The following is a 25,717-nucleotide window of genomic DNA, read 5'->3' as shown; positions in this document are numbered from 1 at the left end:
AAGTTTAAGAAGTTAATTCCAAGTTTTCCAAATTTTCAGAACTCATAAAGTCTCACAAATCCTGTGGATCAGTGCCTTTTCCAGATACTTTTCTATGAGCTCATTATTCATATATTCAACAGATACTGGGTACTTATTAAGTGCTTGGCTCCATGGATATAATGGTGAAGACACAAGCCTTGCCTTCCTGCAGTGGGTATTCTAGATGGTACAATAGAAGGCCAGTACAGAAAAATGTGTTAAGTTTCTAAGCATGGATATATCTATAAACTTTTATTTTAAAGAAAAATTCTAAGAGTTGGGGTCATCCTGAGACAGATTACCTTTGATGATAGAAATAATTTATTTCACATGTGCTGTCGCTACTGTTCTCCATGCTTAATGCTTGGAATGCCACCATTTAAAAACTCTGGTTCAAATGTTATATATTTCATACTAACCGGATAAATAGTAGAACTGGCACAGAGGAGCTACGGCTACCCCTGATGTTTGACAAGAGGTAAAGAATATTTCACATTTCAAAGCTTAAAACCTTTTCTATTAAATAAAAATCCAAGAGCTTCTTCCCTCTTCCACCTAAAGTCACTTATTTTGCCATAAATAAATCCTTTGGAAACCAGCATGAGATACATTATCCTGTATGATGGAAAACATCTGTAGATAATACCTCAATGCCTCTAAGTGATTCACTAAGTCTGACCATCCTAAATGTATCTATTGGTTGCTTTCCCTAAAGACCTTCCCACCAAACACAATACCTTCAGCTCAGCATATGTATCTTTAGCACAAGTTCATTCCATATGCAGATTTTTTCAACTGTAGTGCGCATGCTCCCATTCTGTCAGGATAATTAGAGCCAGTACAAGTAGTTCTCATTCTGTAACCTAAAATCTACTACAAAAGAAAGTAGACACCAAGATACCAAAATCTTTCATGCTTACAGGCAAATGTATTCAGTTCCTTTCCAGGCAGGACATAGTAAGGTATCTTATATGCTTGCTATTTCTTTTCCTAATCAAGTTTGGGACAACCTCTGAGGGTCCACTCACGCTCCACGGTGAGCCATCTTGTACCACGTTCTGGTAAGTATCTTCCATAGGGGACAAAGGAATATTCTTGCTGACCTAGAGATTAGTCAAGGGGGGAGCGTGGTGGGAGAAGAGTTAATGTCTACTGTCTCTTCCGTTGCCGCTTTGCCGTCAAGGTCATGGTGGGGCCATTATCCACTTGTACCAACAGATGCCTACAGAAGCCATTCAGATACGCCACGGCAGGGAGGAAGGCGAGGGAGAGGAGGACGAAGAGGAGAGGCTTTGCTATCCTATGACGGAGTGAAGAGGCCGCTGGCTGGAAAAACCAGGAATAAGGAAGTGAAGTCATCCTCTTTAGGATGCCATACCAAGCAGAAAGCCTCCGAAAAATCCACCAGTCACTAGAACATTCTTCTTCACAAACGACACCACCTAGGAACAGAAGATAGCACAGTGGATTACTTTGCTGAGGATATTATTAGGAAGCAGGACGCAGATCAGAAGGTGAGATGACGCGTCTTTGGATAAGGTAGTGGCGGGGTGCTAGCGCACAGTGATCACATTCAAGGGATGCTTTTCAGACGGGACTTTGCAAAGAGAGAAGGCACCACATTCAGTAAACTGGTGTCTCCTCCAAACCTGTCCACACGTTCCTCCCGCCCACGCGTCTGTCCATCTACCCATACACCCTCCTCTGAAACCTTATTTTCTCACATTCCTACAGCTTCCCATGCATGTGCTCTATCGACCTCCATCCCAGAGGGAACTTTCTCCCAAGTGCTACCATAGAAAAGTATTCACGAGGGGAATACACCCTGTAGCCTGGCCTACTGGTTTCCTGAACTTACGTACAGGGGTTCATCTCCCTAACCCCACCCCGACCTTTCACACGCCACCACCCAGCGTCCTGGGACCCTCGAGCCCCCTCATTCCCACTGTCCCTGTGTCTTCACTCCTCCCCGACTTGGCTGGAACTATATTTCCCTATTTGACGCATTGTCTCTTGCCATCTGCCCTCAGGGGGAGTGACAAAAATCATACAATTTCCTGACATAACTTCTTTCATTCATCTTCACTCGTTCCTCAACTTGCTACACCTTGGCTCTCAACTCCACCAGCCGACTGTAACTGTTCTCGCAGAAATCACCAATGGTCTCCTTGCTGCTAAACACTAACCCGAACATTTTCATTTCCTGCTCCCCAAATATGAATACGGGCTCTCAGGGGGAACCAGCCACTCTCCCTGGGGCCTGTGAGAGGGCCAGGCCACAAAGAGGGATACCACAAACATTTGTGGCCAACCAAACATTTGTGGCCAACCAAACCTTCTGGTTACTTTATATAAGTGCACACTGTAAGGCAACAGTTGGTTCTAATCAAACATTAACCTTATACTTTTTATTATATACATTCCTGTATCATTAAAGAAGTTTTCAACAATCATGTATTACTTTTGTAAATGTCTGAAAAATAAAAAAATTTTTGAAGTGAAAAAAGTGTAAGTTTCATAACCTTGAGCTTGAGGAGGGATGGAAGGGAGGAAGGAGGAAGGACTTATCTAAGTGCACAAATGTCACGTTCCACTCTGGGCAATGGACAGCTTTTTTTATAAAAAATTTATTTGCGGGGTTTTTTGTTCTTCTTTTTGAACTTTTCCATCTTACTACACTTTATTGAGGTATAATTTACATAAAGTAAGATGTGCTCATTTTTTCCTTGAAATGTAGTTGATTTACAATGTTGTGTTTATTTCTGCTGTGCAGCAAGGTGATTCCATTGTACATATATATGCATTCTTTTTCCTATTCTTTCCCATTCTGGTTTATCCCAGGATACTGAAGAGTTCCCTGTGCTCTACAGTAGGACCCTGTTGTGTATCCATCCTATAGATACTAGTTTGCATCTGCTGACCCCACACTCCCAGTCCCTCCCTCCCTCCCCCTTGGCAACCACAACTCTGTTCTCTATGTCTGTGAGTCTGCTTCTGTTTCATAGATTCATTTGTGTCATATTTTAGATTCCACATATAAGTGATGTCATATGATATTTGTCTTTCTCTGTCTGACTTATTTCACTCAGTATGATAATCTCTATGTCCATCCATGTTGCTGCAAATGGCAAAATTTCATACTTTTATATGGCTGAGTAGTATTCTGGCAATGGACACCTTTGGCTGAACACTCGCCACCACAAAGAATCATCTTTTTCTTTTTTTTCTTCTTTAAAGGGAATGTCATTTTTTTAAAAACAATATTTATTTATTTGGCTGCACCAGGTGTTAGTTGTGGCATGTGGAATCTTTTTTTTCTAGTTGCGGCATGTGGGATCTTTAGTTGCGGCATGCAGGATCTAGTTCCCTGACCAGGGATTGAACCCAGGTCCCTGGCACTGGAAGCACAGAGTCTTAGCCACCGGACCAGGGAAGTTCCTCTGCTAAGTTATCTACCACTCGTCAATGTGCTTTCCAACTTTCAAACATTTGCTAATATTTCTTGTCTCCTGGTATTCCCTTCCTGTTCTCTTGGTCCTTGTAGGTTTAACCAGGCACCTTCCTGACACCTTGATCCTGATTTATTTCTCCCTGGTTAAGTGCACTTATATCTTTGGGACATTTGACATTTTTCCAAAGGTAATAAAGAAGTAACAAAATACATCCTTTTAAAAAAGAAGCCCTTCTCCTGTCCCTCCAGTATAATCTGACCTGATTTCATGCCTTAGATCAGAGGTTAGCAAACTATAGCCCGTGGGCCAAATCCAGCCAGTCACCTATTTTTATTTTATTTATTTATTTATTTATTTATTTATTTATTTGTGGCCTCTCCCGTTGCGGAGCACAGGCTCAGCGGCCATGGCTCACGGGCCCAGCCGCTCCGCGGCATGTGGGATCTTCCCGGACCGGGGCACGAACCCGTGTCCCCTGCATCAGCAGGCGGACTCTCAACCACTGCGCCACCAGGGAAGCCCGTCACCTATTTTTAAATAAACTTTCATTGCAACGCAGCCACACCCACCTGCCTACCCATCGTCTATGGCTGTTTTCACGCTACACAGTGGAGTTCAGTAGTGACAGAGATCACAATGCCTACAAAGCTGAAAACATGTACCATCTGGCCCTTTACAAAAAAAGCTCGTCAACCCCTGGGCTACACATTCTGGACGTTTCAGCGATGTGTGTGTATGGAGACAAAAATGTGACTCACTCAAAGTGATCAGAGTGGCTGTACAAGGTACATCTTCCCCACCACCCCTCACGTGCCGCTCCAATCCCAACAAGAACTTCTTCAAGGGATGCTCGATCCACATATGTGCCTGTAGCACTTTGCACTCTCGCTCAGCAATAAAAGTCACCAAACCTACTGGTCCTTGTAGGTTTAACCTTTTAAATTGCCACCGAGGTGAGGATATTCCATCTGAGGCTGACATATTGGTGTGTCTACCCCATTTTTTACACACAAAGTTGTCTGCACCCTTCACACACTGCACAGGAACAAAACAAGTCTCACCTCGTCTGCTTTGCTTTTGACCTCCACAGGTGTCTGGCTGCCCTTGCGGACCTTCAGCTGCTCCTTGGCTTTCTTCATGTCCCGCTCTACCCGCTTCCAGTCCACTTTGATGTAGCCAGTATGGTTTGCAAGCTTTAGTTTAAAAAATGACAGCAATAAAGGAGAAACACAGGATAAATCACTGAAATATGTTACCAAAAATCCTTCTGAGTTTCTATCTTTGGAGATATTTGCCGTCCAGTTTTTTGTATTTCAACGACATTCACTCCACATCTACTGAGCATCCACCCTATGTGCGAGGCCCTATGCCTGTCAACGGAAATCCACACACTGGCCTTCAGTGACTGCTGGCAATTCTTTTACTTTATTTATACTCTTACCCATCTCTATAAAATTTCAAGTTAGCTTAAAAAAATTAAATGGTAAATGAAAATCAGAACTGGAAGTCAAGATGTAAGGTAAAGAAACCTTAAAGGCGACATAAGCCTGAGTTTCTCAACAACGTGAACAGGGCAAGGATGTCACGTAGTAATCACTGATGCTCAGAAAGAAATCACAGAGGTTTCTCATGAGCGATTTCTTGTAAGGGAGAAGCACATCCAAATATACCTACAGAACATGCCTACTTCCCTTGCTCAAGACAGCAGGTGCGCACCCACACACCTCAGTGAGAAGCATTTCATAAAGAATGTGCGAACAGGATAAAACTCATTCACACATGGAGTTTCCTGATGGATTAGTGTTACCCAGGGAACGAAGAGACTGAACAGGCCATCAGTCAGTCCTCCCTGTGTATCACTTCTCTCCTCCAAATTTCTGATATGATAAATCATAACTCCCTGGATAGCTCAAAATATCTAAAACTGAAATTCTTCTCCACTGTCTAGTCAGTTGCTCTCCCTCTAGTCTCTCTTTTAGTTAACAGCACCAACCAACTAATCAGTCACCCAAACCAGGCTGGAGAAAATATCTGCAATATATCTAACAAACAAAACATTAATACTTATAAAAAGTGAAATTCTTCTGGAGATCAGTAAGGAAAAAACCCCATTTGAGAAACGGGTAAAGGCAACTCACAAAACAACGTGGCCAACAAAAGGGAAAAGTTCAACTTCACAAGTAATCCAGGAAATTAACACTAAAATTACTGAGTTGCTATACTTTTTTTATCAGATTGGAGATGAGTAAAATACTGAAAATATACAGTGTTGATGAGGATGTGGGAAATGGACACTCCTATCACACCCTTACTGAGAGTGTTTACCAGCAGCCTTTTAGGAGAGCGGTTTGGCATCATCCGCCAACACTGAAACTGCACGTGCCATTATGCTATACCCAGAATGGCAGCTCGTCACAGCAGCTTTACTGGAAATAAAGCAAATGTCCATCCGCACATGAATGAATAAGCAAGTTGTGTCGTGTTTACACAAGATGTTGCTCAGTACTAAAAAGAACAGACTACTTGTAGCAGCAATATAGCTGCATCTCAAAAATCGTACACTACATTCAAGTTCCGATTCTGTTACTCCACCGTCTCTCCCACACGACGAAGTACATTGAACAGCTACTTGGGGGCTCTGAAGGAAACAAGAGCATCTGACTGGAGAAGCCCAGAGCCGTGTATTTCCCATATTTGCTAAGGTATCACCTGGCCTAGACTTCAGGCAGGACTCAGAAACATTCTGACAAAATTCCACACACATTCCTGTAAAGGCTCTTGGAAAAACAGAAACAGGGAGAACTTCCTCAACTTGCTAAAGAGCATCTACAAACATACAGCTAACGTCAATCATACTTACTGGTGAAAGACTGAATACTTTCATCCAATGTTAACAAAAAGGCAAGGATGTCTACTGTCTCTATTCCTATTCAACGCTGTGCTGGAAATGAAGTCATAGTCCAACAAGGAAGAACATAAGGTAAGAGGCGTCCAGATCAGAAAGGAAGATGTCAAAATGTCACTATTTGTAGACATGTTTGTCTACATAATTTCAAAGAATCCAACAAAAATCAAAAACTCCTACACACAAAAAGCGAGTTTAGCAAGGCTGTACACTACAAGATAAACACACAAAATAAATTGTATTTCTATATGCTAGCAATTTGAATTGGAAATGGAAATGAAATTTATGGTTTTACAATAGCTGCAAAATAATCGAACACTAGGTACAAATCTAAACAAAAATCATATAGGATCTGTACACTGAAAACTATAAAATGTCTGTTGAAGAAAGAACTCAAAGAGAAATGATTAAGCCAGAGTTATTGCAATCCCAATCCCAGCAAGATGTTTTACAGATATGTAAACAAGCTGGTTCTAAAATGTGTATGAAAAGACAAAGGAACTAGAACAGCCAAAACGATTTTGAAAAAGAACAGAGTTGGAGGAATCACACTACCTGATTTTACAGCAATCAAGACAGTGTGGTATTGGAGAAGACACACAGATTAACAGGACAGAATAAAAAGTACAGAAACAGACAATCCAATTTAAAAGCGGACAAAAGACCTGAATAGATGCTTCAGCAAAAAGGAGATCTGGACAGTAAATAAACACATGAAAAGATGTTCTACATCAGTAGTTGTATCACTCGGAGTCCAACTGGGAGACAGCTTTAGGGCTCAGGGTAAGTGCCTGGGGAAAAGCAGAAGAGCAACTAAAGCTCGCATAACGTATCTAGGAATAAAACTGAACCACAGATGGACAAGATCTATATGGAAAAAATAAGAGAAGTCTAGACAAAGACATTAAAGAAGACCTAAATAAATGGAGACAAAGCCTGTGTTCACAGCTAGATGATACAATATCATAAAAGATATTAATTCTCCCCCAATTTATCTATATGGTTCCCATGCAATTCCAGTCAAACATTTTTCTTCTTAGTCTTTTTTTCCCCTCTTTTTGGGTGCACCGTGCAGCACACGGGATCTTAGTTCCCCAACCAGGGATCGAACCCACGCCCCCTGCAATAGCAGCGCGGACAGAGTCTTAACCACTGGACTGCGAGGGAAGTCCCCCAATGAAAATTTAAACAGAATCTTTGAAAGGAACTGACAAGCCTGTTGTAAAATTTAGATGGAGAAGCAAAAGTACGAAAGCAGCCACAACGATCCTGAAGAATATGTGGAGGAACTTGTCTTGCCCACTGTCAAGGCTCAGTAGGTACAGAAAGGAGAGTCAGAGCCACACATATATGAACTTTGATATATGATAAAGGCAATGGTACAAATAACGAGAAAAGGAAGACTTATTCACTAAGTGCTGCTGGGACAACAACCCGGATGAAAGGAAACTGGATCCTTACGTCAAACCACACCCCTGATCTCCCAACATCGTGACTACCCTGGTGACAGGGCACACGCGTGCACAGCACAGACCCCCATGTCTTACCTGCACTGCACTCCTTGCACATCTGACCCAAGCAATACCAGAATCCCAGTGCGAGGGTCCTTCCTGGAGATTATTCTAATGCCCATTACTTCTGTCAGTCAGAACCCCCAAAAGAAACAGAGGGTGCACTCAGATTAAGGCATTTCAAAGCAATATGAAGATACTCAGGGAAACCACAGGGACAGAACAGGATTGTGGGTCTAGCGTAAGAGAGCTGTCACTGCACTTGCATCTGAAGGGGTGCGAGGAAGGAAAGATGACTGAAACCCAGAAGGCAATAGGAGGGGCCTGTCTGCTAACAGCCACAGGGAGGGAGCCAAGAAGCTACGCAGGGAACGGGTCCGGGGGCAGCTGCTGGTGCCTTGCTAGTCACAAGCAGGATGCTGCCAGAGTGATGCTATGGAGTTCCCAGGCTTGGGCAGAAAAGGGCGGGCAGCTTTCACCATGTTTCTGAAACAAGGGCGCTTGGAGAACTGAGGCCGCAGGAGGAGCTGAGACCCGAGTGAGGGAGGGGAGGGAGAGGCCTGGACCCGCCCCAGCTCCCTGCTCTGGCTAGAACCCCTTGAGGCTGCCAGCCCAAGCGCCCACCCTCCCCTCCCCGAATTGCTGATGCACAGAAACTGAGATGATAAAAAGATGGTCATTTCAAGCATTGGGTTTTGAGGGCATCTGTGATGCAGTGATGCTGTACCACACCCGCCCCGGCCCACCAGTCATGAGCGGGCCTCTTCTGGCCTCTTCCACACACTTTATTTTCACCTGACGCGTCTGGAAAACTCACTCAAATTGTGATTCTAACGTGGGACGACCTCACTAAAATGAGGGCTGCTACCTTCGAGAGAAGACAAGGAGCTGTGGATCCGGACACTTCAGCTTGACTGCACCTCAGAATCACCTGCAACTTTAAAAATACTCCGATATACAAGCAGGCCTACCGCCCGTGAAATCAGACGGAGGTGAGGGGCAGGCCCCAAGCATCAGTGTTCTATAAAATTCCCAGGTGATTCCAATGTGGAGTCAGGTTTGCAAACCAACTGTACACACACAGCCTCAGGGAGCCAGCAGCCAGTGGTTCAAAACAAACTCCACGCCACGGGCCAGCAGAGGCCATCTGACCAGTGTCATTTAGCCCTCATGTCTCTCATCGACTTTGTGTCTAAGAATAAATCGTATCACAGGGCACTGCATCACACCTGGGATTTCTGAAATCACACTTGCTTCATATTTCAAGTGGTCTTGAAAACCCTGGAAGGGAGCTCTGATAAGGAATATGCACGTGTCCCCGTGTTATAAATGACAAAATGTAATCCACCTAGTAATTGAAGAAGTCTGACTCAAAAGGTTACTAGCATTTCAAATGGTACGTGAAACCAGGGAAAGACTCCACATACAGACCTGAAGCAGGAAAAATCCACCTCCCAGAGCTGTGGCAGCCAACCTTCCAACCTTCTGGAATATGAAACCAGTGCACCTACAAAAATCAAGTTAACAAGCTGTCAGACAAACACAAGCATGGACTTCTAACAACATTCAGAGCCTGCTCACCTTGGGATGGCCCAGCTCCTTCCTACTCCAGGCATAAAGCCCGTCCCCTCCAGAACGAGGGAACGGCAGAGGCTCCAACCTCACAAAGACCCTGACTCGGATCTTGGCGCTACTACTCACTTCATTTTGTGGCCTTGAGAAAATCCCTTAAACTCCCAAGCCGTGTTTTTAAAAGATGACTCTGGCTACACTGTGGAGAATGGATCAACATAGGAAAGGATAAGGCAGAGACTCCAGTCAGCAATATGGAAGAGAAATGGCGGCAGGGAGGGAGCAGCCCTGAAGCGAGTAAACACATGACTGTGTATGAGGCCAGAGTGGTCGCATGGGATAAGGGACAGGCTCTCAGTGCCATCTTCTCTGGTCGGCACATGGCTCTTGACAGAAAACTCTGCCCTGAAGATGGCTTATAAAGCCCTACACTTACATCCAGTCTCCCTTTACCTCTCTGCCCTCATTTTCTACCACCTACTGCTTGGTACACTTCAGTAGGAGAAAAAATATATCAATATCAATAAAACATTGCATGGAGGACCTCACAAGGATTTTAAATGTTTTTAAACAAAAGCTAGGTATATCTCAGAAGGGACTCCTAAACTGGAGGAATGATAGGACTAGTAAATAACCCGTTAGGACTCATCTCAGTTCTTAAATGTGATTATAAGCTGAAGTAAACTGCCTGTACCCTGTATCCACTGGCCCTAAGTCCCTGACGTGAAGGCATTAACTGACATTTTGCAGCTAAGATTCACTCGTGATAAAGGCAACCAACTGGATCGTCAACTAGCTCTTATTTCTCTGATCGTCTTCTCAAAAACCTAACATGGATAAAGGTGCTTTTCCCCTCCAAAGAAATTTGGGAGAAAAAAATGAAGTATATATAAATTCCAGCAATTTTCTTCTCAGTCTCTTTTATCTTTAAAATTAGTTCTATAGAGTAAGGTACAGAACACATGTGGAATTTTTTTAAAGCCATGTGTAAATGTGTCCCAGAACAAGAATCAAGACTCAATTATATAAGAATAAAAAAGATATCTAGCACCCAATAAGGTAAAATTCACAATACTGCCATCCCATTAAAAACTACCAGGCAGGGGCTTCCCTGGTGGCGCAGTGGTTGAGAGTCCGCCTGCCGATGCAGGGGACACGGGTTCGTGCCCCGGTCCGGGAAGATCCCACATGCCGCGGAGCGGCTGGGCCTGTGAGCCATGGCCGCTGAGCCTGCGCGTCCGGAGCCCGTGCTCCGCAACGGGAGAGGCCACAACAGTGAGAGGCCCGCGTACCGCAAAAAAAAAAAAAAAAAAAAAAAAAAAAAAAAAAAAAAACTACCAGGCAGGCAAAGCAGGAAAACAGACCCATAATGATAAAAAACGAAATCAACTGAAAGCAACCTAGAAATGGCACAAATGATAGAATGCTGACAAAAACATCAGAAGTGATTATGATTGTATTCCATGTTCAAGAAGCTGGAGGAAAGATTCCACGTAATAAGTAGGGACAAGGAACATATTTTAAAAGGATACAAACCAAACTTCTACAGATGAAAATTATGTCTGAGATGAACACTGTACTTGATGGAACTAACAGCAGTTTAGATACTGTAGAAGTAAAGATTAGTAAACATGACATAGCAATAAAAACTATCAAAATGAAACAGAAAAATACATGAACATGGCTGTAATATTGAACTATAGTTATACACTGGGGAAAACTGAAGGATGGGCTCTCTGGATTTTTTTTTTTGCATTTTTAAAATTTTTTTTATTTTTATTTATTTTTGGCTGTGTTAGGTCTTCGTCACTGCGCACGGGCTTTCTCTAGTGGTGGTAAGCAGGGGCTACTCTTTGCTGGGGTGCAGGCTTCTCATTGCAGTGGCTTCTCTTGTTGCAGAGCACAGGCTCTAAGCACGCAGGCTTCAGTAGTTGTGGCATGAGGGCTCTAGAGTGCAGGCTCAGTATCTGTGGTGCAGAGACTCTCTGGATTATTTTTAACAAGCACCTGTGAATCTATAGTTATCTCAAAATAAAAAGTTAAAAAAAATAAACAGTGTCAGTGAACTACAGGAAAATTTCAAGCAGTGTAATAATATGTCTAACTAGAACTGTTGAAGGATAGAAAATATTTGAATAAATAATGAGAAAATATTCTAAATTTGATGAAAACTGTAAATTGATAGATCTAAACAGCTTAATGAACTCAAAGCACAAAACAAATGATAAATATTTTAAAAGCAGCCTGAAAGGCGGGGGGAGGGACATATTAGGTACAGAGGAATAAAATTCAGAGACAGCACATTTCTCATAGAAAATAATGCAAGACAAAAGATAATGGAACATTCTTAAAGTACTGGGGGAAGAAACAACCCTGTCAATCTAGAATTCTATACCCAGTAAAAATATCTTTCAAAAAAACAAAGATGAAATGAAGACCTTTCTCAGATATACAAAAGCTGAAAAATAAATCATCACCAGCAGCCCAAAAGTACAAAGAATGTTAAAAGTGGAGGAAAATGATACCAGATGGAAATCTGGATACACACAAAAGCATGATGAGCACAAGAAATAAACTATACGGATAAATACAAAAGGTTTCATTTTCATTATTTAAAAATATAAGAAATCAATATTTAATGAAAAAATGTAAAGGTTAAATGTATGATAATGAAAACCAAGGGTAAAAGGGTAAAATGGAAGTATACTGTTTTATTTTTTTTTTAAGATTTTTTTCATATGGACCATTCTTTTTTTTTTTTTTCTGGACATGCAGGCTCAGCGGCCATGGCTCACAGGCCCAGCCGCTCCGCGGCACGTGGGATCCTCCCAGACCAGGGCACGAACCCGTGCCCCTGCATCGGCAGGCGGACTCTCAACCACTGTGCCACCAGGGAAGCCCTGATGTGGACCATTCTTGAAGTCATTATTGAATTTGTTACAATACTGCTTCTGTTTTATGTTTCTGTTTTTTTGACTGTGAGGCATGTGGGATCCTAGCTCCCTGACCAGGGACTGTACCTACACCCCCTGCATTGGAAGGCAGAGTCTTAACCACTGGACCACCAGGGAAGTCCCGGAAGTATACTATTGTAAGAGCATTACACTCTACATGAAGTGGTATATCTATTGATGATAGACTGTGGTAAGTAAAAGATACATCCTATAAACCCTAAAGCAACCATTAAAATTACACAATTAAGAGACACAAGTAATAAACCAAGAAGGGGCATAAACAGAATTATGAAAAATATGTGATTCAAGCAACAAAAGAACAAAAAAGAACGAATAAACTGGACTTCATAAAAATTAAAAACTTTTGTCCATCAAAGGACATTATCAAGAAAGTGGAAAGACAACTTAAAGAATAGAAGAAAATATCTGCAATCATGTCTGGTAAGAATCTAGTATCAAAAACATATAAAAAATTCTTACAACTCAAGAACAGAAAGACAAACAACTCAATTTCTCCAAAGCAGATGTACAGATGGCCAACAAACACATGAAAAGATGCTCAACATCGTTAGTCACCACTTCACACCCGTGTCATGCCCACTAGGGTGGCTATATTAAAATGGTTTTTTTTAATGAAAATAATAAGTGTTGGCGAGATGTAGCCATAACAAGGAAAGAAGTCCTGACACACACTGCAACGTGAATGAACATCAAAAACACGATGCTCAGGGGGCTTCCCTGGCGGTCCAGTGGTTAAGACACCCTGCTTCCACTGCAGGGGGCACAGGTTCAATCCCAGGTCGGGGAACTAAGTTCCTGCATGCCACTCGGTGCGGTCCCAAAAAAAAACAACAAAACAAAACAAAACATGATACTCAGTGAAAGAAGCCAGACATACAAGGTCACATATTGTATGATTCTATTTATATAAAATATTCAGAATAGGTAAATCCATAGAAACAGAAAGCAGACAGATGGTTGCCAGGGGCTGGGGAGAGGGAAGAATGGGGAGTAACTGCTCAGCAGGGATGGGGTTTTATTTTGGAGTGATGAAAATGTTTTGAACCTAGAGAGAGGCAGTGGTTACACAAAGGTGTGAATGTACTAAATGCCACTTTCATGTTACATAAATTTCACCTTAATTTAAATATATACATATATATATATATACACACACATACACAGTATACCTATTTTTATTACACACACGTATATTTGATCCAAAAGAAAATAAAGAACAGAACACCAAGATGGTAAATTTAAACCCAATGATAACAAAAATAAACTTAAAGGTAAATAGTCTAAGCACCCTAATTAAAATGAAAAGATTGTAAAATTGGATTAAAAAAAGGAAGACCCACCTATATGCTGCCTATAAGAAACTCATTTTAAAGAACTGTTTTTAAAAAAATATTTATGTATGTACATTATGTATTTATCTTGGCTGTGCCAGGTCTTAGTTGCAGCACTGGGAATCTTCGTTGCAGCATGTTTAGTTGCAGCACGTGGGATCTTTAGTTGTGGCATGCAGACTTCTTAGTTGCAGCATGTGGGCTCTTAGTTGCAGCATGCGGTGCGAACTTCTTAGCTGTGACATGCATGCAGGATCTAGCTCCCCGATCAGGGATCAAACCCGGGCCCCCTGCATTGGGAACGCAGAGTCTTACCCACCGGACCACCAGGGAAGTCCCAAGAAACCCATTTTAAACATACAGACTCCACTTTCCTGAACTTTGCCCCATGTGCCTCTTCCTTTGGCTGATTCTGTTTTTAATATTTATTTATTTATGGTTGTGTTGGGTCTCAGCTGCAGCCCTTGGGATCTTTCATTGCGGCCCTTGGGATCTTTCATTGCAGCACGCGGGCTTCTCTCTAGTAGTTGCGGTGCACAGGCTTAGTTGCTCCACGGCATGTGGGATCTTCCCAGACCAGGGCTCAAACCCATGTCCCCTGCATTGGAAGGCAGATTCTTAACCACTGTGCCACCAGGGAAGCCCCTGGCTGATTTTAATCTGTATCCTTTTGCTGTAAAAAATCGTGACCATGAGTATACCAGCTCTCAGTGAGTTCTGTGGATTCTCCTAGGGAATTATCAAACATGAGGGTAGTCTTAGGGACCCCCAAACTCTGCAAACTAGTAAGTGACTTTGGCAAGATTGCAGTATGCAGGATCAATATACAAAAATCAATTGCATTTCTATAATATAAGCAATGCACGATGAGAAAGTGAAATTTTAAAAGTAATAGCATTTACAATAACATCAAAAATATGAAATATTTAGCGAATAATCTGATATAAGATGTGAAAGACCTACCTACAAAGCATTGTTGAGAGAAATTAAAAGAAACCGAAACAGGGAATTCCCTGGCAGTCCAGTGGTTAGGACTCAGAGCTTTCACTGTTGAGGGTGTGGGTTCAATCCCTAGTCGGGGAACTAAGATCCTGTAAGCCGCACAGCACAGTCAAATGGAGAGACAGCCATGTTTATGGATCAACGCAATCCCAGTCAAAGTCTCACCAGGCTTTTTGTAGATATCGGCAGCAAGCTGATTCTAAAATTCATATGAAAATGCTAAGTACCTAGAACAGTCAAATCAACTCTGAAAAGCAACAGAGTTGTAAGATTTACACTGCCTGATTCATGACTTATTATAAAGTTACAGTGATCAAAACAGTGTGATATTAGCACCAAGACAGACAAATCAGTTTAACAAAGAAGACATATAGTCAATTGATTTTCAGCGTAAGTACAAAGGCAATTCAGTGTAGAGGAGTACAGTCTTTCAACATATCATGTGGGCACAATCAGATATCCATATGCAAAAAGAAAGACCTTGGATTCCTACCTTACAACATATACAATAAGTAAACCAAAATGGATCATGGAACTAAATGAAAAATCTGAACCTATATATCATATAGAAGAAAACATAGAAGAAAATCTTGGTGACCCTGGATTAGGCAAATATTGTCAGATATGACTCCAAAAGCTAGAGACATAAAACAGAGTTGATAAATTGTATGTCAAGATTAAGAACTTCTGTTCTTCGAAAGACATTGTCAAGATAATAAGCTACAGAGTAGAAGATTATATTTGCAAATCACATATCTAAGACTTGTATCCAGAATACATAAAGAACTCTCACAACTCAGCAGTGAGAGAAAACCAACTCCCCAATAAAAATATGCAGAAAATATCTAAACAGATACCTCACCAAAGACATATGGATAGCAAAAAATAAGCTCATGAAAAGATACTCAACATCATTATTCATCAGGAAAATGTAAATTAAAACCACAATGAGGGCTTCCCTGGTGGCGCGGTGGTTGAGAGTCCACCTGCCGATGCAGGGGACACAGGTTCGTGCCCCGGTCCGGGAGGGTCCCACATGCAGCGGAGCGGCTGGGCCCGTGAGCCGTGGCCGCTGGCCCTGCGCATCTAGAGCCTGTGCTCCGCGGCGGGAGAGGCCACAGCAGTGAGAAGCCCGCGTACCGCAATAAAAAAACAAAAAAGCAAAAACAAAAAAATACAATGAGATATCACTTCACAGCCACTAGGATGGTTGTAATCAAAAAGACATTATGCCAGAAACAGACTGAAAGATATATAAAACAAACTAGTGTTTACCAGTGGGCAGAGGGAAGTGGGGAGGGGCAAGATAGGGGTAGGGGATTAAGAACTATAAACTACTATGTATAAAATAGATAAGCAACAAGGATATGCTGTATAGCACAGGGAAGTATAGCCATTATCTTATAATAACTTTTAATGGAGTATAATCTGCAAAAATACTGAATCACTACACTGCAATCTGAAACTAATATAACACTGTAAATCAATTATACTTCAAAAAAAAAGACATTATGCCAAGTGTTAGTGAGGAGGTAGAGAAACTGGAACCCTCATATACTGCTAGGGGAGATGTAAGATGTAAGACAATACTTTAGAAAACTGCTTGGCAGGTTCTTAAAAAGTTAAGACATTCACCTACTATGACTCAGCCTAACTCTTTCTAGATATTTACCCAAAAGAAATGAAAGCATATGTTCATACAAAGACTTGTACACAAATGTTAACAGCATTTTAGCCCAAAAGTGCAAACAAACCAATATTCATCAAAGGGGAATGGATAAACAAACTAGTTCATCCATACAGTGGAATGAACTAGTGATACATACAACAGCACAGATGAACCTCGAAATTAGTGTGCTCAGTGAAAGAAGCCAAACAAAAAAGAATACATACTGTATAATTCCATTTATATATAATTCTAGAAGATGCAAAGTGATCTATAGTGATAGAAAGCACTTACTATGTGGCCCTGATCAAGTAAACCTTTCTAAGCCTTAGTTTCTATTAAATGAGGATAGAAAATAACAATAACAATTTCATAGCTGTGAGAAGGAAATGAGATACCTATATAAATATCTAAAATGGTACCTGACATGTAGTAAATACTCACTATGTGTAACCATTAAATAGCACTTTAACATTATGTTTAGATGTATACTATTTATTAAATGATCAATTTCACAAGTCAATGTATTTTCATTGGTTAAAAGAGATGGTTCCTATAACCCCAACACCGAGTCATGCAAAAAAAGATACTGGACATTTTTTACATCACTTACCATCCAGTGACACCTCCAATTAACAGCTGGGTTGCCACGCTATACTTTTCAGCTGAAGGCCCAGATTCCTGCCCAAACAGCTTGCGCCACCATGGCTGCTTTTTAGCAAGTTCTGCAAGATCCAGTGACTCAAATTTTCCCTCAAAGTTTCCTACAAGAATTAAGATACTGAATAAGAAAAGTTACTTTTACAATAAATCACTAACATTCCTAACCTAGATTAAGAAATTTTTAAGGAAACAGAGACAGTTGTAATAAGGACATCTAAATATTAATCTATTTTAAAGAGTAAACTGACTCTGCAATTCTGACCAGCAACTTTTGAAAATCAGACTAAAATCAACAAATATCTCAGAGGAAAAAAACCTACACAATTTAGAACCAGTACTCTAGTTTTTCCCCTGAAATTTAAAAACAGCCAAAAGGACCTAGGAAAAACTGGTAGTAATACTTAATAATGCATCCTAAATGAAATGGGTTTTCTTCATTTGCCTCTCCTTTTCAGGAGTAACTCAATACTATTCAATAGCCCACAAATTCACAAATTCTCAGTACTATGTGTATCTCCAGTGGTAATAAAGATAGGAGGTAACCCTGAGAAAACCATAATTCAAAAAGAGACATGTACCACAATGTTCACTGCAGCACTATTTACAATAGCCAGGACATGGAAGCAACCTAAGTGTCCATCAACAGATGAAGGGATAAAGAAGATGTGGCACATATACACAATGGAATATTACTCAGCCATAAAAAGAAACGAAATTGAGTTATTTGTAGTGAGGTGGATGGACCTCGAGTCTGTCATACAGAGTGAAGTAAGTCAGAAAGAGAAAAACAAATACCGTATGCTAACTCACATATATGGAGTCTTAAAAAATGGTACTGATGAACCTAGTGGCAGGGCAGGATAGAGAAGAAAAAAAAATGTCATGGGGCTTCCCTGGTGGCGCAGTGGTTGAGAGTCCGCCTGCCGATGCAGGGGACACGGGTTCGTGCCCCGGTCTGGGAAGATCCCACATGCCGCGGAGCGGCTGGGCCCGTGAGCCATGGCCGCTGAGCCTGCGCGTCCGGAGCCTGTCCTCCGCAGCGGGAGAGGCCACAACAGTGAGAGGCCCGCGTAACGCATAAAAAAAAAAAAAAAAAAAAAAAAAAATGTCATGAAGAACCTAGGGATAAGACAGGAATAAAGACACAGACCTACTAGAGAATGGACTCGAGGACACGGGAAGGGGGAAGGGTAAGCTGGGATAAGTGAGAGAGTGGCATGGACATATATACACTACCAAACGTAAGGTAGATAGCTAGTGGGAAGCAGCCGCATAGCACAGGGAGATCAGCTCAGTGCTTTGTGACCACCTAGAGGGGTGGGATAGGGAGGGTGGGAGGGAGGGAGACGCAAGAGGGAAGAGATATGGGAACATATGTATATGTATAACTGATTCACTTTGTTATAAAGCAGAAACTAACACACCATTGTAAAGCAATTAGACTCCAATAAAGACATTAAGAAAAAGAGGTAACATTTAATTGAGCTGTTACTATTTACCAGGCAATGTGCTAAGGAATAAACATGTATATATAATTAAATCCACAGAACAAAGTAGGTACAGAACAAGGTACTATTTATTAACTCCATTTTGTAATTAAGAAGTAGAGGCTCAGAGGGTGATTTATTTGCCCAAAAAGGGAAAGAGTTAACAAAATGTCTAATCCCTCTCTCTGTGGGAAAATAAATTTAGTGAAAGAGGCAAAGAACTCTACACTGTAAATGAGGAAACACTGCAGAGTTGCAATCTCAATCAAAAAGCAAGTTTTTATCTAGAAATTGAGAAGCTGGCTCTAAGATTTATATGGAAGTATAAAGGACCTAGAGTAGTATTCCAGTTACTATGGCTGTACAACAAATTACCCCAAAACTTCATTCACAGAGCAAAACAATCACTTTTATACTCCCAGACTCTATGGATCAGGAATTCAGACAGGATACAGCTCATCTCTGTTCCATATGTCTGTGGCTTCAGCTGGAAGAATTACAGGCAGGCGTCTGGTATCATCTACTACATTCACACATACAGGCTGCCTTGCTCTGGGTTAGTTTGGGCTTCCTTACAGCATGGTGGCTAGGGTCAAGGCTGCCTGTCCCAAGAAAGGGAGTAAGAGAGTAAGGAAACTCAAGGGCTCAGCAGAAGCTATATTACCATTTAAGACCTAGCCTCCAAAGCCATGCAGTGTTACTTCCACTGTATTCTGCTGCAGCAGTCACAAACTTCCACTCAGATTCGAGAGGGAATATAGACCCCAGTACTCAGCAGGAGGAGTGTCAAAGTCACACAGAAAAAAACAGCATGTGGAATGGGGAGATATTGCTGCAACCACTTAGGAAAATACAGTGTGCCACCAGTGGCCAAAACAATTGTGGGGAAAAAAGCAACAAAGTTCAAAGAATTTCAAGACTTCTTATAAAACTACAGTAACACACAGGTAACTAATTTCAAGACTTATAAAAGTACCCTATTTGACACAGTGTAGAACTGACCTAAGCATATAAAAATATATCAGTGGAAGAGAATATAGAGTCTAGAAGTAGATCTACACATACAGTCATTTGATTTTCACATGGCACCAACGTTATTCAATAGGGAAAGAAAGTCCTTTCAACAAATTGTGTTAGAACTATTAGGTATGTGTATTAAACAAACAAAAAAACCCTCAATCCCTACTTTACACAATCACAAAATATAATTGAAGAATTAATTCAAGATGGACCATAGATACCAATTTAGCAAAGCCAAAATATGGATGTTTAAGGAACTGGGCCTTCTATGGCCTCACAAGTAGTTAAATGAAAATTTTTGTTCTAACGTAACCACAAAACATTACTGCTGTGTTGAAGAAGAAACTCTCTCCCTGGGTTAAAGAACATCACTGAAAACAAGAATGAGTTCTGAGTTTTGTTTTAATGTCATTTTAACAAGCTCCTTAGCTCAATAGAGGGCTCCAGCCAAAAGGAGTCACTCAGTCATTCAACACACACTGCTAAGCACTATACCGACCAGTCAGCAGCCTTGCTTGCGAGCCCAGGAAAGCAATGATTACAGTATTATGTGATCGTCAATATGATAAAGGTGGAAATTCCTAATGTCAGCCTCAAAGTTTCTCCCACCAATTTCCTAGGTGCAAATATCTGAGCAAACTATACATTTTAACTAAATAAGGGCAGTCTGCTCTGCAGGAAAATAATTCCATTGTGCATTCCAACACCTTTGAGTCACCTCAATTCAGGTGTGCTGGTAAACGGTTTGGTTTGTTTTAGATTTTTTTTTTAATCTGGACCATTTTCAAAGTTTTTATTGAATTTGTTACAATATTGCTTCTGTTTTATGCCTTGGCTTTTTGGCTAGGAGGTACGTGGGACCTTAGTTCCCCCATCAGGGATGGAACCTGCACCCCCTGCACTGGAAGGTGAAGGCGTAACCACTGGACCGCCAGTGAAGTCCCCAGGTAAACGTTTCACAAGCGCGCTGGGGTGGGGGGAGGGCTGACTAGTAATGTACACCAACATCCAGGGTGTGACGTCACTGAAGTGTGACAGCGCTGAATGCGGAGCTAGCTGGCAAGAGACGCGGCTTCTCACGCTACGTTATTTCCACCACACAGACACAACAGATGTCCATAACCTCAAGAGTACTGATAATAACTAAACAGGGCAAACAATAAGGAAGTAATGAATTTTGGGTATTTTCACCCTGTTTTTAACATAATTTATGTAATCTTAAATTTATATAATTGAGTTTTTGATAATGGTTCTGTGAGCCAGTACTGAACTGAACATAGCCTGAAGCATTCAAAGAAGCAGGATAAGAAGCACAACTGAAGACGTGGTCCACTGTGTATTTTATTACAGGCTTTTTTTTTCACGGACTCTCCCCTTCAGTACGCGGACTAAATAGGCGATTTCCAAGAACCATACCACGTGTACTCTTTCAAAACCATCAATAGCACAAGTAGAGGCGGCCTGCACACGGAAAGACGCCGGCCCGGTGTTTGAAAAGTCACTCCACAGGGACAAAGAAGCTGCCTTAGTCTCAAGGTGCCTGAGTGCTTCCGGGAACAGGGACAAAATGTCTCCAGGCCGAGGCTGTCGGGGGCGGGGCCGGAAGGCGGAGGAGCCCGGCCGGAGACAACAGCGAGGGCAAATTCGGCTCCAGCCCGGCCACTGACCTTGGCCGGACCTCGGGAGCGGCCGGGCCACAGAGGAACTCCGGGCGCCCGCCCCGCCCCTGCGGCGCTCGGGCCCCCCCCAGGGGCACTGCTGGGCCTGGGAGGCGCGGAGCCCGTCCCTTCCGGAGCCCGGGAAGTCGGCTCCTCGCGGCGCCACCGGCGAGCGCCCGTCCTTACCTTGACCGGCTGCGGCCATTTCGGCGAGCTCGTCTCGCGATGACACCTGTAGGGGCTCGGCTCCGTAAGGCGCGGAGTGGCGCGCCACCGTCGGCGCTAGCTGGCTTCCGGCACGTGGGGTAGATGTTTCCATTCCCATGGCGGCGGCGGAAGAGGCGGGACGGGGCGGGGCACGGGGCGGCTAGTCCCCTTCCCCGGGCGCAGCCGCTTCACAAGGCGCCAAGGGCGGTGTCACAAGTCCCGCGGCGCCGACCCCCAGGTGCGTCGGAACACGCGTGCGCGGAAGGCCTCTCACGGAGGAGTTATGCCGCAGAACGTAGTCTAGCTCGCAGCTGGCCTGGAAGGGGGTTCCCCGTGCGCGACCGCAGTGCGGCCTTTCGACAGTGAAGACTGCTTCACTCCTTAACTTTACTAAAAATAAAGAAAGCGGGCTTGTAGTGGTTGCTCATGTTAACATTGAGCACGTATTTATCAGTGCCTGCTCTGTGTCCGACGCTGTGCTACTGGAAGAAGACAGACATTTAAGAAACATTGCAGTCCCAGTGACAGAGACGGGCTCAGAAAGGAAAGCCCTCGCTGCCCGCAGCGCCCGCCGAGCCCTTTAACCACGTGCCGCGGCGCACCTCCCCGCCCCAGCCCCAAGCGACAGCTTTCGCTGTTACTCCGTCTCAGTTCACGGCAACGCCACCTTTGCAAAACCCTTGCTGTTATTCTGAACACCTGTTTCTAGAAGCCCACAAACCCAGTTCATCAGCAACCAGCAGAAGCGCCACTTTCACAATGAATCCAGCCCTGCTCGCCCCTCCACTGCTTCCGTCCCAGCCCAAATCACAGTCGTTTCTCTCCCTCAGTTAACAGGTCACCTGCTCCTCAGGCACGCCTTCCATGACCATCCTCATTTAAAATTGCAGCCTAGTACACCCCTCCTTCCCCTTCTACTTACTTTCCTTTTGGGCACAGTACTTACTTCACCTTCTAACATACGTAAGGTATTCCTGTCTTTCAGGTATTGCTTACCGTTTCTCAGTTGTTTCTTTTTCACTGCTCTGCACCCAGTGCCTAAGACACTGTCTGGTTAGGACAGATGGGTAGTTGTGTGCTCTTTGGCAAGCCATTAACCTCTCTGCCCCTCAGATGGTTCATCTGTACTCACATTGCAGTCTTATTGTGAGGATTAAATCACATAATGTGTAAAGCTTATGACAGAATTATCACTCTGTATTGTGACTATGTATCTACCTTTTTGTCCCCGCTGCTGCAGCATGACTCCCAGAAGACAGGAACTGGATTTTATTCGTCTCTGAAGCATGGACGTATAGTAAAAGGGTTAGGAGCAAGACTCCTGGAGCCAAATTAAATGGGTATGAATGCTACAATTTACAAACTGTGTGACCATGGCCAAGTTGCCTAACGTCTCTGTGCTTCAGTTTCATCACCTGTACAATGAAGACAAGAATGCTTGCTGCATTAGAAAGCACTTAGAACAGTTCCTGGAATATATTACATGCCAGCTATTATCTCTGCAAACTTGTGCCTGGCAGAGAGAAGGTCTCAGCAGATGTTTACCCAAGGGGCTTCTTCCTAATTGTTTCCAAGCTGGACAATACCTTGCCAATGGCTCCCAAACACATTCCTACCCGTGCAGAAGTGGACTCTCCGTGATAACACTTCTTATAGAAACCCTGATCAAGATTCTTATTAGCTCCTATACTTTGAGGCCCTTGGGAGGCTCTCATGCCTCCTAATATACATTAAACTGAGTAGGTTCTCTGCTTGAGCTCAGCATGGCTTTATTTTGATGTAAGGAGATATAGCCTATACTCAGGCCAAATGTAAACAACCTTAAGAAGCATCAGGTAGCAACGATGCAAGGGAAATAGATACATGGATGCTGGGTGGTTATGAGTGCTCTGTAAGCAAATGAAGCCAAGAGAGATATCGGTAGTGCCGGTGGGGCTACAGAACTTACAGTGTCGAGGCGCTGGTCCAGATCTGAGCTCATTAGAAGGTGAGATTTGAGCCAAGACTTGCAGGAGATGTGGGAGTGGAAACGTGTGGCTATCTGGGAAAAGGGGTTTCGGGTAGAGGAAACAGCAGATGCTAAGGTCCAGGTGCAAGGGTGTGCTCGGTGTTTTAAGGAAGAGCAAGGAGGCCAGTAGCTGGAGTGAGATGAAACCTTGGAGGTGGGGGGAAGGAACATGCAGATCATGGGGAAGACTCTAGGCCATGGTCAAAATGTAGGATTATACTCTGAGTGAGGCCAGAAGCCAGTGGAGGTTTCTGGGCAAAGAAGTAACTGCATCCGCTTTATGGTTTTAAAGGTCATTCATTGGTGTCTGTGAGGGGCAAGGGCGGAAGCAGGGAGACTGTTAGAATATTACTCTTGCTGGTGCAGGTGGATTCCAGAATCTTCAACAACATCAGCCCCCTCTTTCCTTTCCTCAAAGGTTCTGAGCAAAGCAGCATTCTTGTGCCCCTGCTGCTTTCAGAGGTGAACGGGTTAAGCTTTAGCTCAGCCTCCCTTTTCCTACTCAGTTCTTCCTGTGGCTGCTTCCCACTGCCAAAAAGGAAGCAATCCTATCCGTCACTGCTGAGCGCTAATGCTGCTGTCACTCCAGCCAGTCAAGTTCCCTAAAGTCCTTTGAGAAAATTTTGGGACTTTTCACTAAATCATACAAAATTTACCTTTTTTTCTCCTGGGAGCCAAAGATATTTTTAGAGAAGAATTAATCTTTCGTTTCTCCAGTCGAACATTTTCTAGCAATCAGCCATGCAAATTGAGCTCTCCACCTGCTTCTTTCTGTGCCTTTTGCCTTTCAGCTTTGGTGCCGTCAGAAGATACTACCTGGGCGCGGTGGAACTGTCCTGGGACTATATGCAAAGTGAACTGCTCAGTGAGCTGCGCGTGGACACAAGGTAAAGGCCTGTTCTCGATGGGCCGGCCAGGATGGTGGGCTGTGACTCTGGCTGTTTTGTCCATTGCTTCTCTCTGTCACATGCTGCCACACTGGAAACTAGAGAGTGGAGTAGAGTGAGGGCGAAGAGGCAAGCAGCATAGGAGACAGAACGAAACGTCCCTCAGCCTACCCCACAGCTTCCACAGGGAGAAGAGCCCTAAGACCCATCAATATTACACGGAATTTTGCTGTGAGGATAGTATTAGCCATGAGTTCAGAAACTTTTCATCTTTTCTGGGTTCTGGTGCATTTGGGGAGAGTAATATTAAATAATCTTTCCAGTATTATCTATGGCCGTTGATTTATTCAGATTTTTCTACCTCTTCTTCAGTCAATATTGGTTATATACATTTTCCTAGGAAGCAATCGGTTATCCCTAGATTTGATAATGTATTGGTATCAAGTTACATAATAGTCTTGTGATATTGTTAAGCTGTTCTGTGTCTGTAGTTATATCTCCATTCTTAGTTTGTGTATGTTCTCTTTACCTCTCATAAATAATATTTCCAAGAAGTTTCTCGATTTTATTGCTTTTGTCAGGACCCATCTTTTGGTTCTATCAATTTCTGTTTTTACTTTCATCAATTCATTTCTTCTTCCTAGCTTCCTTTGGTTCATTTAGTTGATCTAACTTTTTGCTTATTGAGTTGAATGCTGAAGTCATTTGTTTTAAATTTTGTTTTGTTTTCTTTAAATGTGTATTATAAAGATTTAAACCCAATACATATATAATGGTAATGTAAATATTAAATATGGTCATGTCATACATACGTTACAATCTTTTCTGTTCTTTTTGCTTTGCTCCCCACTCTCCTTCTACTTGAGCCCCCTTCTTGGTTATCCCCAATCAGGTAACCCTAGTATGGTAATATATATTCATGTACACGCATGTATGCACATATATGCAAATAAAGGTTTTCTTGGTCATTGTTTTACAAAAATGGGCTATTATATACTATTCTCACTCACTAACACCTAATAGAATTCTGTCCAAGTCAGTTGGCATAACTTCAATCTTTTTAATGGCTAAATAAAATTCCTTATTATTCCAGGTTTTGGGCCATTATATCCTATATCATTACATACTGTTGCTTTTATTCCTATAGGACAGATTCTCAAGAGGGATATTGCTGGGATGAAGGGAATATTTCCTTTTTAGTTTTAATTTCCAAAAAGGCTAGAACTCTTCAAACATTTCTACCATCAACATATAGGAGTGCCCTTCTCCCTGCGTTCACATCAGCAATAAGTTTTACCTTGTTTTTTAATCTTTGCCAATCTAGTAGGTATGGAGTGATATTCCGTCATTAC

The 25,717-nt window shown here is 42.6% G+C and overlaps 2 protein-coding genes across 2 annotated transcripts in view; one reads left to right on the top strand and one right to left on the bottom strand.

The window, feature by feature from the left end:
- Positions 1-1,304: 1,304 nt before the first annotated feature.
- FUNDC2 (FUN14 domain containing 2) lies at positions 1,305-21,582 on the bottom strand. The gene is made up of 5 exons (XM_065901147.1): positions 21,450-21,582; positions 17,049-17,199; positions 9,321-9,396; positions 4,535-4,666; positions 1,305-1,463 (listed from the first exon to the last, which is right to left on the bottom strand). The coding sequence occupies exons 1-5, from the start codon at positions 21,580-21,582 to the stop codon at positions 1,386-1,388; spliced, it is 570 nt and encodes a 189-aa protein (XP_065757219.1). The 3' UTR covers positions 1,305-1,385.
- Positions 21,583-24,219: 2,637 nt separating this feature from the next.
- Positions 24,220-25,717, top strand: part of F8 (coagulation factor VIII) — a 116,833-nt gene continuing 115,335 nt past the window's right edge. The window contains exon 1 of the mRNA XM_065900420.1: positions 24,220-24,365. Within this exon, the coding sequence (XP_065756492.1) occupies positions 24,220-24,365 (146 nt within the window). The remainder of the gene's footprint in view (positions 24,366-25,717) is intronic.

This window comes from Phocoena phocoena, chromosome X (assembly GCF_963924675.1).
Source record: "Phocoena phocoena chromosome X, mPhoPho1.1, whole genome shotgun sequence".
Taxonomy (NCBI): Eukaryota; Metazoa; Chordata; class Mammalia; order Artiodactyla; family Phocoenidae; genus Phocoena; species Phocoena phocoena.
The sequence above is the reverse complement of the archived record's forward strand: the minus strand, read 5'-3'. Positions and strand labels throughout refer to the sequence as shown.